Source organism: Pyrgilauda ruficollis, unplaced genomic scaffold (assembly GCF_017590135.1).
Source record: "Pyrgilauda ruficollis isolate IOZ18807 unplaced genomic scaffold, ASM1759013v1 scaffold126, whole genome shotgun sequence".
Taxonomy (NCBI): domain Eukaryota; kingdom Metazoa; phylum Chordata; class Aves; order Passeriformes; family Passeridae; genus Pyrgilauda; species Pyrgilauda ruficollis.
Window position 1 is genome coordinate 228,681 of NW_024510988.1, and position 12,099 is coordinate 240,779.

A 12,099-nucleotide genomic window follows, 5' to 3' on the forward strand; every position below is an offset into this window, starting at 1 on the left:
GGCACGTATGAACACACCTGGAAAAGTCAAGGCTGTCTAAAAACTGTTAGCACCATTGGGCAGTCTTTCTTATTTCAGGCTAAAAGAGAGCAAAGCTCCTGCTTTACAGATATGAGTTCCCAAACTGATTTAAAATACCTTGCACTTTAGTATCTTGGGACAAATTCTAGCAAGGACAGATTTACCGGTATTATTTTAATTTCTTCTGGATTAAGGTCATTATAATTTTTATTTATTTGTTTTTGTAACAATACAGTGCTGTAATTAAGTCATCAACAGCAGAACACAATGCTTTACCTCCACATGTCCACTGCTGGCACAGAGAAAACACACCACCCTGGGAGTAATAGGTACCGAGGTGACGATGCCTAACCCACCCATCTCCCAAACATTCTCCACTTCACAGTCCTCCTGAAAGTACAAAAGGACACATCACCATGCAGAACAAGGCAATACAACATCAGTACAAAATGCTCACGCCCTGTTCAGTTCTGGGCCTGTGATTAAGATGCCTCAAACTGAAATGATTTCCATGTCTACCTCAGTCTACTTTACAGTGTATTCTGGGAGAGTCACACCTCGGCGCTGTTCCTGCCGAGAGCACTCAATGGCATGCTAGAGCCTCCCTTCTAGGGAAGGCAAACCTAAGGAACAGGACAAGGCTTTTCACAATTGCACAAGTATTACTAGAAGTGAAATTTCAGAAGAATTATACTTTATTAAAGCTCCATATTTGTATAAAACACTTATGAGATCTCACTATGATCTCCAGTATCAACATTTATAGATGAACTGAAAAATTATTAGGAAAATATTTTATTATTATTTCAACACTGTTGTTCAAAAATGTACATGAATTATCATTTTAAAACCCCAGATATACCCCAAACGTTGTGAATTACAAGTTACTAACATTTTCCCCAAATCTTGTTGGCTCAAGTTGTGGTAAGGTTTTTAAGTTCCATCTTAATGGAATAATTCTTCATAAACCTCAAATTCTTGCTCATCCTCACACATTGACAGTTAAGGTTTTAAAGCTTTAAGTGTCTCTTCATCCAGTACTCTAATTATAAGAAAAGAAAGGCATAACAAGCTTTTAAAAATCAACCAAGTGACTTGTCGTGAGGTTCCTATTTTGGCGGTTCCCTTTGAAAGGTACCAGACACACAAACTCAGCAGTTTTTGCCAGCACTTTCAGGGGACTCTAGTTCCAGTGTCTGAAAGCCAGCGGACATTCAAATACTTAAAACATTTTGTCCTCTACCTTGAAATCCACTCGGATTCTGTGGACTCCATCTGTAGGTGGCTTTTGCTTGGAACTGCTGCCGTTAGTCAGAGTGCTGAGCAAGTTCAGTGTGCTGCTCTCTGGCTTGCTTAGAGGAGGGGGCTTTTCCTGGTCAAGCAAAGGAGCCTGCATTAATCCCAACTCTGGACGTTAGAACTCAATCAGCAGTTACATCCAATACCATCAATAATTTACAGACAAACCCCCAAACCAGCACAAAATTAATGAGTATTACAAAGCTGCAGGGAAGTGACCATTCTACAAACCATTCCCTAAGAGCATTCCATGTGCAAGTACAGTCCTAATTCCATGTGCTTTACCATCACATTGTTCTTTCATCAAAGCATGGGTTGGTGTTTGGATGCAGTGGGGCAACTCTGGGTATAAAGAGGTTCTACTCACTTCTCCCTTTACTTAAGACAATTCTTTTTTTCCACGATTGAGCTATTTCTGAGACAAAAGTAGTTGCATTTTTTATGGAAAAGCTAGCCTCCACCCTCCGACACACAAATCTTAGATACCAAAGTAACATCTGAACTGAATCTTAGGCATAGGCTACGGTTTTTGCTATCCATATACTGCCATAAGGGAAAACCTAACATCTTTAAGAACCAAATAAAAAAAATGTGCAAAGGCTTAAGCAATATGGTTCTACTTTCTAGACAGAAGTTCCAGGTGCTTGAGATTTTACTGACTGTATAAAAAACAGTATTCACCTTTTCTTTTGGTTTCTGTTTCACAGGGAAAGTTGGACGGGGAGCAATTTTTTTCTGTTTGCTTTGTTCTGTGCCTAGGAAGGGGGGGAAAAATTATGAGTATTTCAAGTAACTAACAGCCACCTGTAGAGAAGAAAAGGGAAAAAAATCAGCTGGGTAATGTGCGATGAGTTTTAGACTAGAACTTTTCCACCCTCTTCTGTGGCTGCACCTCCCCAGCTATGAGCAGTTTCTTTGAGGCAAGACTAGAAGAGTTTGCTCTGCACACAATCTGGAGCATTGTGGGTGCAAAGCCACAGAAATCCCAGAGCTGCCTGGCTGGTGACTGTTCACACTGCTCTGCACTACATACAATAGTGGGCTATACTTTTATATAAAAGATTACATCCTCCTGGTTTCACATTCAGAATGGGAAGTTGACAGACTTAACAATTCTGAAAATACACTTCAAGACTGCCACAACTATACAACTCAAGAGTCCCAACCAGGATAGCCATTTCTCCCTGCCCTAGCACACACTGTGGGTCAATAAAAAGGAAGCCAGTTCTAACCAAAATTTCCAAAATAGTCTGCTGAGATTTCAACACACCATAAAGCATTCACTGGGTTTAAAATGCACCAGCTTTTAGCAGTATTGTTACTTAACGTGACTCAAACGTATTGAGGATAAATAGTCCCATTTACCTATTTCTGGCTGGGGAGTCTGCTTTTTCTTGGGCTCAGAAGTGCTAAGTTTAGGTGCTTCTTTTTTCAAAGGTCCTGAGCTTGGTGGCTGAGGAGGGGGGAGCTGGACTGGCTGGGACATCTGCTTGCCAGTCTTTCTGGTACCAGACGCAGGGACCTGTTTGGGCTCTGACACGGGAACGGAGGAATTCCCATCCTCATGCTTTTCCTCAACAGGCTTACGGGCAGGCTCACTGCTCTTCTTCCCAGAATTGTCTTCTCTTGGTACAACAGCCTGAGGAGTTTGTTTCTGTCCAGAGTCCAACTGGTTTTTTCCAGAATGGCTTTCTTTCTTCTCATTTGTCTTGGATTTCTTCTCTTTCTTTTTTGCAGCTAAGAAAAAGAAGCACAGATAAAGCAACACAAACAAAATAGTGTGACTTCAAATGATTTGCTGCTCTCTTAAAAAGGGATACAGACACTTTGATTCAGAACTTTGTCAATTCTGTCAAACAAAAAATTGTACTCAGAAAATAAATTTGGCTTGTACTTCAATCCATGTTCTCTCACACCTAGAGCCCCTATTTTACAACAGCAATAAGCAACACCCTCCTGCAGTAACACAGATTCATAGCTGAGTGCAGACTTTGTGAGGAAGGAAAAGGAAGCAAAAGTCACCACCAGTATAGTGCTGAAAGACACTGGCATGTGTCTCACATCTCACATGATGTACTCACATCTCTCCTGCCCCTTGCACCTGCCACCAACAGTGCAGGCAGGTTGGCTCCCAGCAGAATAACTTTTATAAGCTCAGTGTAGCTAAAACAACAGCACAGAGAGCAAAACCTATGAAAAGAAAAACTTCTGTCTTGTCCTATACTCAAGGCAAGTCTTTCAGCCTACCTTTAGCTTGCTTCTGGAGATAAGCTTTTGAAGGCATCCACTGTAGATTCTGACATTTCCTCATTCTAAAAAGAAAGAAATGTCATGAAATGAGAACCAAGATGCAGATATTAAGAGGGCAGTCTGTAAATACTCAACATCAAAAACTGAAAATAACATTAGCAATACATACACTACTTTTGTTCAGACAAAACCAAGTACTCTTGGTGTGGGACTGGACTAGGGGACCAAGCCTTTTGCTAACTTTATTCAGCTTTATTCCCTATTTGTCTTATTCTTGGCATAAAATGTCTTCTGTAGACTGGGCCAGGCTTTGTTTCTGCCTCCATTCCTGTAGCAGGGCTCATGGCTCTGAAACCCAGCCCAAAGTCTGGGCAAAGCTGCTGAGAGCAAGACTCCTTCCAGTCTGCAGCGTTCTCACACAGCAATTCTCACAGCAAGGCTTATAAATAGCTCTTATACCACAACAATCTACTGGTGCCACTTTAGCTGCTGCCTTTTCAGACAGTTTATCTAGTCTGGTAAAATCAATTTAATACCGCAATTAAAAAAGAAAAAAGGTTCAGTCTAAGTGATATGCATAAAAAATGACAGAAGAAATCATGGAAGAGCGGTATTTCTTAATGATATCCAGAGACACCTTTGATCCAGGGTCAGGATCCAGAGACCCTAACCCTTTGATATACAAAGTGTATATAAGCTAAATAAACACCAGCTTGAAAACACAAGCTCTTCATTAATGCAGTCTAGGAGAATAAGAGATAAATATTTATGTGCATATTGCCTTCCTTACAAAATCCTGTACTGCCTAACAAAAGCCACAGATCTTACACTGAACGATCCCCAGTACTCTGCCACTTCCATCAAACTGAGGAGAATAAACTAGACATGAACTCCAGAGAAAGAGCTCCTAACTACTGCACTTCAAATTGTGGTCTTGACTCTCAACCTGTTTACAGTCCCTTGCTTTGATCAAGCTTCAGAACAGGTCAAGCTCAGTCCAAGCCCATGACACAGGGCAAATCTGCCGCTCCTGGCCCAGAGCGTGGGCACACTTATCCCGCTCAGAGCAGGGATTAGCTCAACAGCTTCTCAGACACACTTACTTGCAGCACTGCTTCTTTATATTGCGCCCACCAAACTTGGGTTTGTCTAGGCAGTTAGTGCAGACCCCACAGTCCTCTGGAACCTGACAGCCCGAACACTGCCCGCAGCGCCTGGAGCGCCGGCCCTTCTTCACCGGAGGCTCCTGCTGTGCCTTGTTTCTGGTGACCGGCTTAATGGGCTTGATAGGTGGAGCAACAGGTTCAGCCTCTTCTGAGCCAGCTATCGATGACTTATCTACCAAAAGAACATTTCTAATGTGAATTTTCTGATGTCAAACAATGATTCAGGAGTGTCCAATTTAGCCCATGAAGCCTAAGTTCATCGGCAGAGCCACACAGATGCATGAGATTGTGTGCGTACACACGTGTACACATGCATATGCACACACGCCCCTCGGGAGAACACAGGTTTGGTGCAAAACACACATATTTAACACAATTCCTAACAGCTTAAAGGATTAACCCTGTTTGAGTGGCACTGTAATAGAGAGCCCAGAGCTCTTTAACATACTTTCCCTTGTTAATCACTTGAAGTCCTCATTTAAAGCAGCCACCAGAAGCTGACTTTGTATGGACCCACAGATGAAAACCAGAAATCCTAACTCACCATCGTTCCCCATGGAAGACAGTATCTTCTCCCGCTCTTCCCATGGTAAGGCACTCAGAGTGGGCATGTCATCAGGAAACACCGCTCGCTTGCGGCCCAGCGCAACAGCTGCTCTCCTGCAAACGTGCTTTATTCGTGGTCCTCGGACCGACGTTTCTGATGAATCACTCTCTTGCCCCTAGATTTCAGAACATGAGAGCAGACAGTATTCCTGAGAAAATTACCAAAATGAGACTGAGAAACATGCAAGAGAGACTTCTAAGCAAATTATATCTTAGCTTGTAGATTGTAAGGATCAGGATAAAAACAGACTTGGCCTTCTAAGCCTCAGTTATCCAAGAAAGGATAAGTGCAAGAGACAAGAGTTTTGACTCAGCTGGAATTACAAGGTAAGTCTGCATCCACTACTGGAAAGCAAACTCGCTCACGAAGCCACATTACCAAGGCACTGACATTAAAAAAATCAGAGCCCACTGGAACTGGAGCAGCACTTGGTGCTGATTGATCCAGCAGAAGCCAGTAGTAGATGAGGGTGTTTGAGAGCTTTGCAGCTGCTGATGTTTCAGATAAGGGGCTTGAGTTTACTGAGATGCTAAACAAATAGAGCATTTTAGTGCAATTTTCCATGTTTTGGTACGATTCCGGAATATCTCCCACTGAAAGAACTATCCCAAATAAGCAACTGTGGGAATCTGTGATTCTGCTACACCAGGCCAGTCACACAGATGCATGGGCATCTTCATTTCAGAAACAAACAGCTGGAGGCCTCTCTATTTGAAATATGTACTAGTGATTTTCAACACTAGTGCTGTTACAAAAAGTAAAAGTTTAAATAAAAAGTATTCCCTGAAAACATATCTGACCTCCCTTTCTGGCAGGTAAAGAGGACTGCAGAAAATTGTAGTTTTGGGGTGGGGAAGAGGGAAAAGAGCAAAGTGGTAGGAAGCAGTTCCCCAAATCATATGCAAAATTCCAAGGGATATCCTCCCTCCTCTAAGTGAGAGATCACTGCATAATGTTAAAAAACAGAAAGTTCAAGTAACAACTTTCCTTCAGAAGCCAACTTTCTACTTGAGGAGGGTCCCCAAGAAACCTGGAGGCCAAGACAGACACTGCATTTTGCTGGAACTGCACTTTTCAGAGTACTACTCCAGATAATCACTTTGCTTAGCTTTGTTCAGAGACACCCAACAAGCAGCGATGCTGTACTGGTCTCCAAAACGCATGCAGCTCCCCTCTGAGCTGACTGTGCAGCAGCTCCCTCTTCCCCTCAGCTCCTGCCCAGGGATTCTTGTTTTCGGGTCGTTTGCCATCTGTTGCACTAACAGCTGCTTAGCTTGGCACATTAATTCTTCACGCTCAGTATACAAAAGCTATTAGTGACTTTCAGGACAAGTTCAAAGTAAGATGCACTCTAGCAAAAAACCCGACTTGGAAAAAGGAGTACCTGTGCTTTTGGCTGATCTGCTTGTTTGAGGGACTTGCTCTTCTCAATCTTGTACAGCTGGGCTTTTGCCTTTTTCAGAAGACTGGCTACCCTCTTGTCAGTCATTGGCAGTTTGTCTGCTTGAGCCAACATAGAACTGATGGAGGAAGCAGAATGTTTAACAGTGCTTGATGAAGGAGCAGAAAGACGCAGAGCTTTTTCCTTCTCCAAAGACGGCACAGTGGGGCTGAGGTCCAGGTCTGATTTGTCCAGCCCCCCTCTACCTTTCTTGGATGTTTTGGTTTTGACAGCTGTTGTATCCACCAGAGCAGCAGTGGAAACTTCTGCCGTGGCATCTGCTGCTGTAGACTTCTTCCGCCCGGCAGTTTTTTTGGCGGACGATGATGCTGCAGCATCTTCACTGACTTTTTCTTTGGGCATTTTACCTACAGGAAACAAAGCAGTGCTGCTCTGTACTTCTGACCCTTTTCTCCTTTTCTCTTTCTTTGACTCCCGTTTGTTCTCCTTTTCTCTTTCTCTGTCTTTCTCTCTGCTCTTGTCCTTCTCCAGGCCTTTGTCAGCATCTTTATCTTTGGAGAGCTCTTCTGCTGCCCTGTCCTTGTTTTTGCCTCTCTCTGTCTGGGGACTTGATGTGAACCAGGGGAAGAGAGGAGTAGGGCTACCAGATGAGAAAGGCTCTGCTGGAGCACTTGTCTGCTTCCTTGGCCTCTGGCTTCTTTCTGCTGATTCCCCAGACTGCGATAGGGAATGGGAGGGAAAAGTAAAAGTTGAATTTAAGGCACTAGTGGCAAGAGAACTAACTGAAATACTAGTTAATGAGGAAGAGACAGAAGACTGTGGGGTGAGAGTTGTCAGGTCAGAGGTACTAAGCCTCCCGCTCCTCGTCCTCATGGAGTGCGAAGGAGATCTGGGCTCTGATCGGATGGGGCTGAACGCTTTCCTCTTCCGTCGCCGAGAGGACGTGCCTGTGGCAGAGGTCCCCGTGGTGGCACGGCCGACGGACGAGGGCAAGGTTACAGACTCGAAGATCCGGGAGTGGGCCTCACTTGGTGTGAATCGTGGCGCTCGCAGCAGAGGACTTCTCTTGTGCATATCAAACCTGGCTCCAGAGTGAAGTGAAAAGAGACGTGTGGGAGCTGTCGCACCGGGCGTTGAGAAGCCAGATGCAAAGCCAACGTCCTCCGGTGTTAGCGGCGGGGGTCTGAAGTTATCAAATATCGGTTTGCGAATAAGACCCTCTTTGGCATATTTTGCTGATGAGAAGTACTGTGGCTCTGACCTGGAATGTTTCAGGGAGGTCCACCTAAAGGTCGGCTCTCGCAGAATTGACTTTCGTTTCTCTTGCATCGGTGCAGCAGAAGCAGGAAGAAAGGGTGAGGCTAACGGTATGGTTGGAGGCATAAGCCAAGGGGTATGGTCTGAGATGCTTGAAGCAGGCTGCAGTGGTGGGGGGGGAGTGAGCAAAGGGGGAGGAGGAGAGGAGGAGGACTGCTGCTGTGGCATGCTTGGTAAGGCTGACAGCTTTTTTGCAGTCCTCTGGCCAAAACTTCTTTCTGTTATTGAAAACCTTCTATTTCTTCTATCACCGTTATCGTTTTCAGGGGACTGAGAAACAGGCAGGGGAGTGTGAACCTCTGGAGTATTGCTTCGCTCCTCAGAAAGCATCTGCATCTCCTCAGAAGCCTGGGAGTCTGTAGATGTATCCACGCTGGGGCTGCTGGACCGTGAGGAGTCTGAAGACATCTGAGATGAATGTTGAGAAGCGGCACTGGACTTTTCACTGGAGCCACAAGATGTAGTGCTGAACCTGCTGTTTGGTGTGGATTCTAGTCTGGATATTTTAATAGGAGGATCGTAGTCTTCATCCTCAATAAACCGTTTGGGTGTTTTGATAATCCGTGATGAGATTGCACTCACAACTGGCATGATGAACTGTCGAATATTTTTGAGCTGTGTTCTCCCCATCCTGCCCTGCAGTTTGGCTGCTTCTTTCTCAATCTTTTTTTGTGCTCCCTTTTTAGCCCTCTGCAAGAGTTGCTTAGCAATCGCAGCATCCGTCCTTTTGGTGGAAGGTATAATCCTGACAGGCTTAATCCTGCGTGGACTCTGTCTGACAGCAGCCTTCTCCTCCTTCGTGAGAGGCGGTGTGCCATCCTTTTCTTTGCGAATCCTCTGGGGCTTCTCCAGCTGTGAGTTTATGACTAAAGTTGAGGAAGTCTTTAAACGTTCAGAGGATGGTGGCCTGCCTCTCCTGCGCACAATCTGAACGCTCTTCCTCCCAATCTGAAGTTTTGCCCCAGGCTTAAATTTAGATTTCAGTGGGGAAAGCTTACTAGTTCTTAATTTCTTGATTTTAGTTGCTTGCTGAAATGTAGTGGATGGTGATCTTTTGATTTTTTTCAGACTCTCTTTTTCTTCTTTGCTGCCCTTCTGAATGTCCGACGTGTCCTTCTCCTGTGACAATTTGAACTTCACACTTGTAAGTGCTGGAGGTCTTCCTCGTCTTTTTTCCCCACTCTTAGACTCCTTCTTCTTTACTTTCTCCATGGTTGTGGTTTCAGACTTGCTTGAAGGGGAACACACTGATGAAGAGTCTGACAGTACAGCTGAACTTCGGTCAGAACTGCTCCGGGGCCTCCCGCGAGGTTTCCGTGGACTAGATTTAACTGAGAGGGAAACAGAGAATGCAGGGAACATATTAAATTTCTCCAAGTGTGGGATGAGCTTTACCCAGGTCACACAAGCATTTACTCAGTATCATTCATGCTGCCCATGCTGCCAAAACATTTCAGATAATCAACAAATAAAAATAGTTTTAGCACTACATGTAGAGAATACCTTCCCAACAAATGTCTTTTCCCACATAAAATACCACACAGATAACTTGCTTAAAAATGCAAGCTAGTCTTTTCCCAACAATTATATATGCAATTGCACAAGCCCAGCACCAACCTCATGCTGGGAGGGAGCAATAATTCTCAAGGGCACATGCTACCTTTTAAACACATGAATTTTAATATATTTTTTTAAAGCAGCTCACAGCCAGTTGAAAGAAAAAAAAATCCTTCCTTTCAAGTGCCATCCATCTGCACTGCTAAGGGAGAGGTCAAGAGAGCAAGAACAACCTACACAAGGCTGATACAAGACAGTTTACTAAAAACTGGTTTCAGCTTTGAAACACGGTTAATACTCAGCACTGACTTGGCGCCATCAAGCACAAGACTTGATCACCCACCTTGACCAATGCATTGCACTGCACTCTCACCAAGTCCAGCTATTTCAGTTCTGGATCTTCCCTTGCAGTAGCAAGACACCCCACCACAGTTTGCTGCTGAAGCCAAGCTGAGCAGATGATTATGGTGGAAGAGCAGAGCGCTCTGATGAGAGCATTTACTGACAGCACAGGCAGTAAGGAGTCTACTGAAAGTTACTGAAGTAGTCAAACAGTTTCAGACCCTTACTCTTTAAATAGCTGCCTCTCCAGAACACTGACATGAGGTTTCAAATACTGGTTTCATCAGTATAACTCTTTACTCAGACTTTCCCTTCTCCTTTACAGATCAGACATAGAGAATCCAAAACTAACTGCATTGAACCTAAAGACTGGTGTGGCTTTTATAGTGGATGAGATTTGGTGGAACAAACATGAGAGACACAGCAAAATCATCACAAAAGAAAACAGAAAGTCGACACCCAATCCTGCAACTTGAACTTACCTGTGGGGGACCTGGTGGGACTTCGTACTTTAACTTCTTCATCTGAACCAAAACCTAAAAACTGTTCATCCTGCAATGAGAGAGCAGATGGAAGTCTGAGGACGTGGATATTAATGTTGAAATGAACTCCACTGTGAATGAAGCACAAAAGGATTCTAGAGGATTTTCCTTCCCCAAAAAAGATACTGACATTTGCTCTTCTAACAAAGAATTGCTAAAAAGGAAATACAGCTTTTATATACACATACACAGCAACTACAGTTTACAGCTACAGAACAATCAAAAAGAGTTACAGGAAGACAAACTACAAATATATACAGAAACAAACCCTTAATGCATAAAATCTGCTGCTCATATCAAACAACAAAGCTTTCCTCCTGTAAGCTATTATTCAAACCACCCTAAAGACACACTCCAGCAAATGAAATGTTTCTGTGTATATTATTCTAGTACAAACGTAGCCCAACTTCCTGCAAACTTAGGTAAATCCTCTCTTTTTAATTCCCTTCAGACTTGGTCTTAATGAGAGATGAAAACCTGACTTCTGTGAAGCTCTTTCCTCTGAAGGAGGCATGAGGTCCAGAGTGAGGCAGGTGTATCAGGAGCCTGTAGGTGTCAATCCAGCTCATCTGCCACTCAAATGCATGGCATCTTTTCAACATCTTTTTGTTTTTATATCATTCCATCTTTCCTAATCCATTTTCACCTCAAGTATTTAGTTGGCCACTCTTAACTTTCCTATGAACTTTGGAAACAGAGATGCTACTTGCTGTTTATCCTTTCAAAGCACTGTGCAATGTGGCTGCTAAGCTTTAAGAAGGGCAGGCACTGCAAGAACAGTATCCTGCAAGTGAAAAGGGACAAGACTGTGAAAGAAGAAGGAGAGCTGCACAAAGAAATAACACCATTTCTTTGTGTTCTGCCTCATCCTTTTTACAGGATTCCTACTTCATCTACTTACAGGGAAGATCAGGAAGAGCATCTCAGCTAGTCACACCACAACCCGATAGATGAAAAGGAGCAAGGCTTTAGAACAAAGTATTTCTCAAAATTTTCTGCCTGGTTTGTGTCTCATGAGCCCCAGTGTAAACAATTCAAATGCCCTCACCAGGTTCTCAGCGCAGATAATGCTTTGGCCAGTTAAATACAACACACAGCTCCTCGGGCTGCAGGTACCTGTAAGGCACCACCAGCACATGCACCTGCTGGAGCAGGGGGTGGCCCTGCCCCTCCTCACATCCCTGCTGCCTATCTGCTCCTCGCACTTGCAGCAGAAATGACAAGAAATCCAGAAAAAGCAATGATAAAGCAACATAACAGAAATAAAATGATGCCAGAAGGAAGACACTGCTTCTGCCCGAGACACCTTGCATCACACAGAACCCCTGGAGGCCATTCCCAGAAAGGGAGAAACTCCTGCTCCCCAACTTGAGTCCTGCAGCGCTGCAAGAGCTGCAGGAGCGCCCAGCACTGCGGATCAGCCACGCCTGCCTCTCCAGAGCACGTGGGCTGCAGCAGGATGTAAACACCGCCGGGTGCTGCAGCGCTGCCTCCCGGGGCCTGGGCAGGGAAGGGGTCCCAGCCCCGACAGAGGGAGAAGCTGTCGGCGGAGACACATGTGGGCTGAAACCCAGAGAAGGCACAGAGAAACAACAA

General features: G+C 44.4%; 1 protein-coding gene across 1 annotated transcript in view; it reads right to left on the minus strand.

Moving 5' to 3' along the window:
• The window catches only part of KMT2A (lysine methyltransferase 2A), a 41,598-nt gene that overhangs the window by 22,957 nt on the left and 6,542 nt on the right, over positions 1-12,099 (minus strand). Inside the window, 10 exon segments of the mRNA XM_041458215.1 lie at positions 298-411; positions 1,265-1,393; positions 2,002-2,075; positions 2,686-3,057; positions 3,568-3,632; positions 4,674-4,908; positions 5,281-5,458; positions 6,728-9,393; positions 10,444-10,513; positions 11,681-11,691. Coding sequence (XP_041314149.1) covers positions 298-411; positions 1,265-1,393; positions 2,002-2,075; positions 2,686-3,057; positions 3,568-3,632; positions 4,674-4,908; positions 5,281-5,458; positions 6,728-9,393; positions 10,444-10,513; positions 11,681-11,691 — 3,914 coding nt within the window.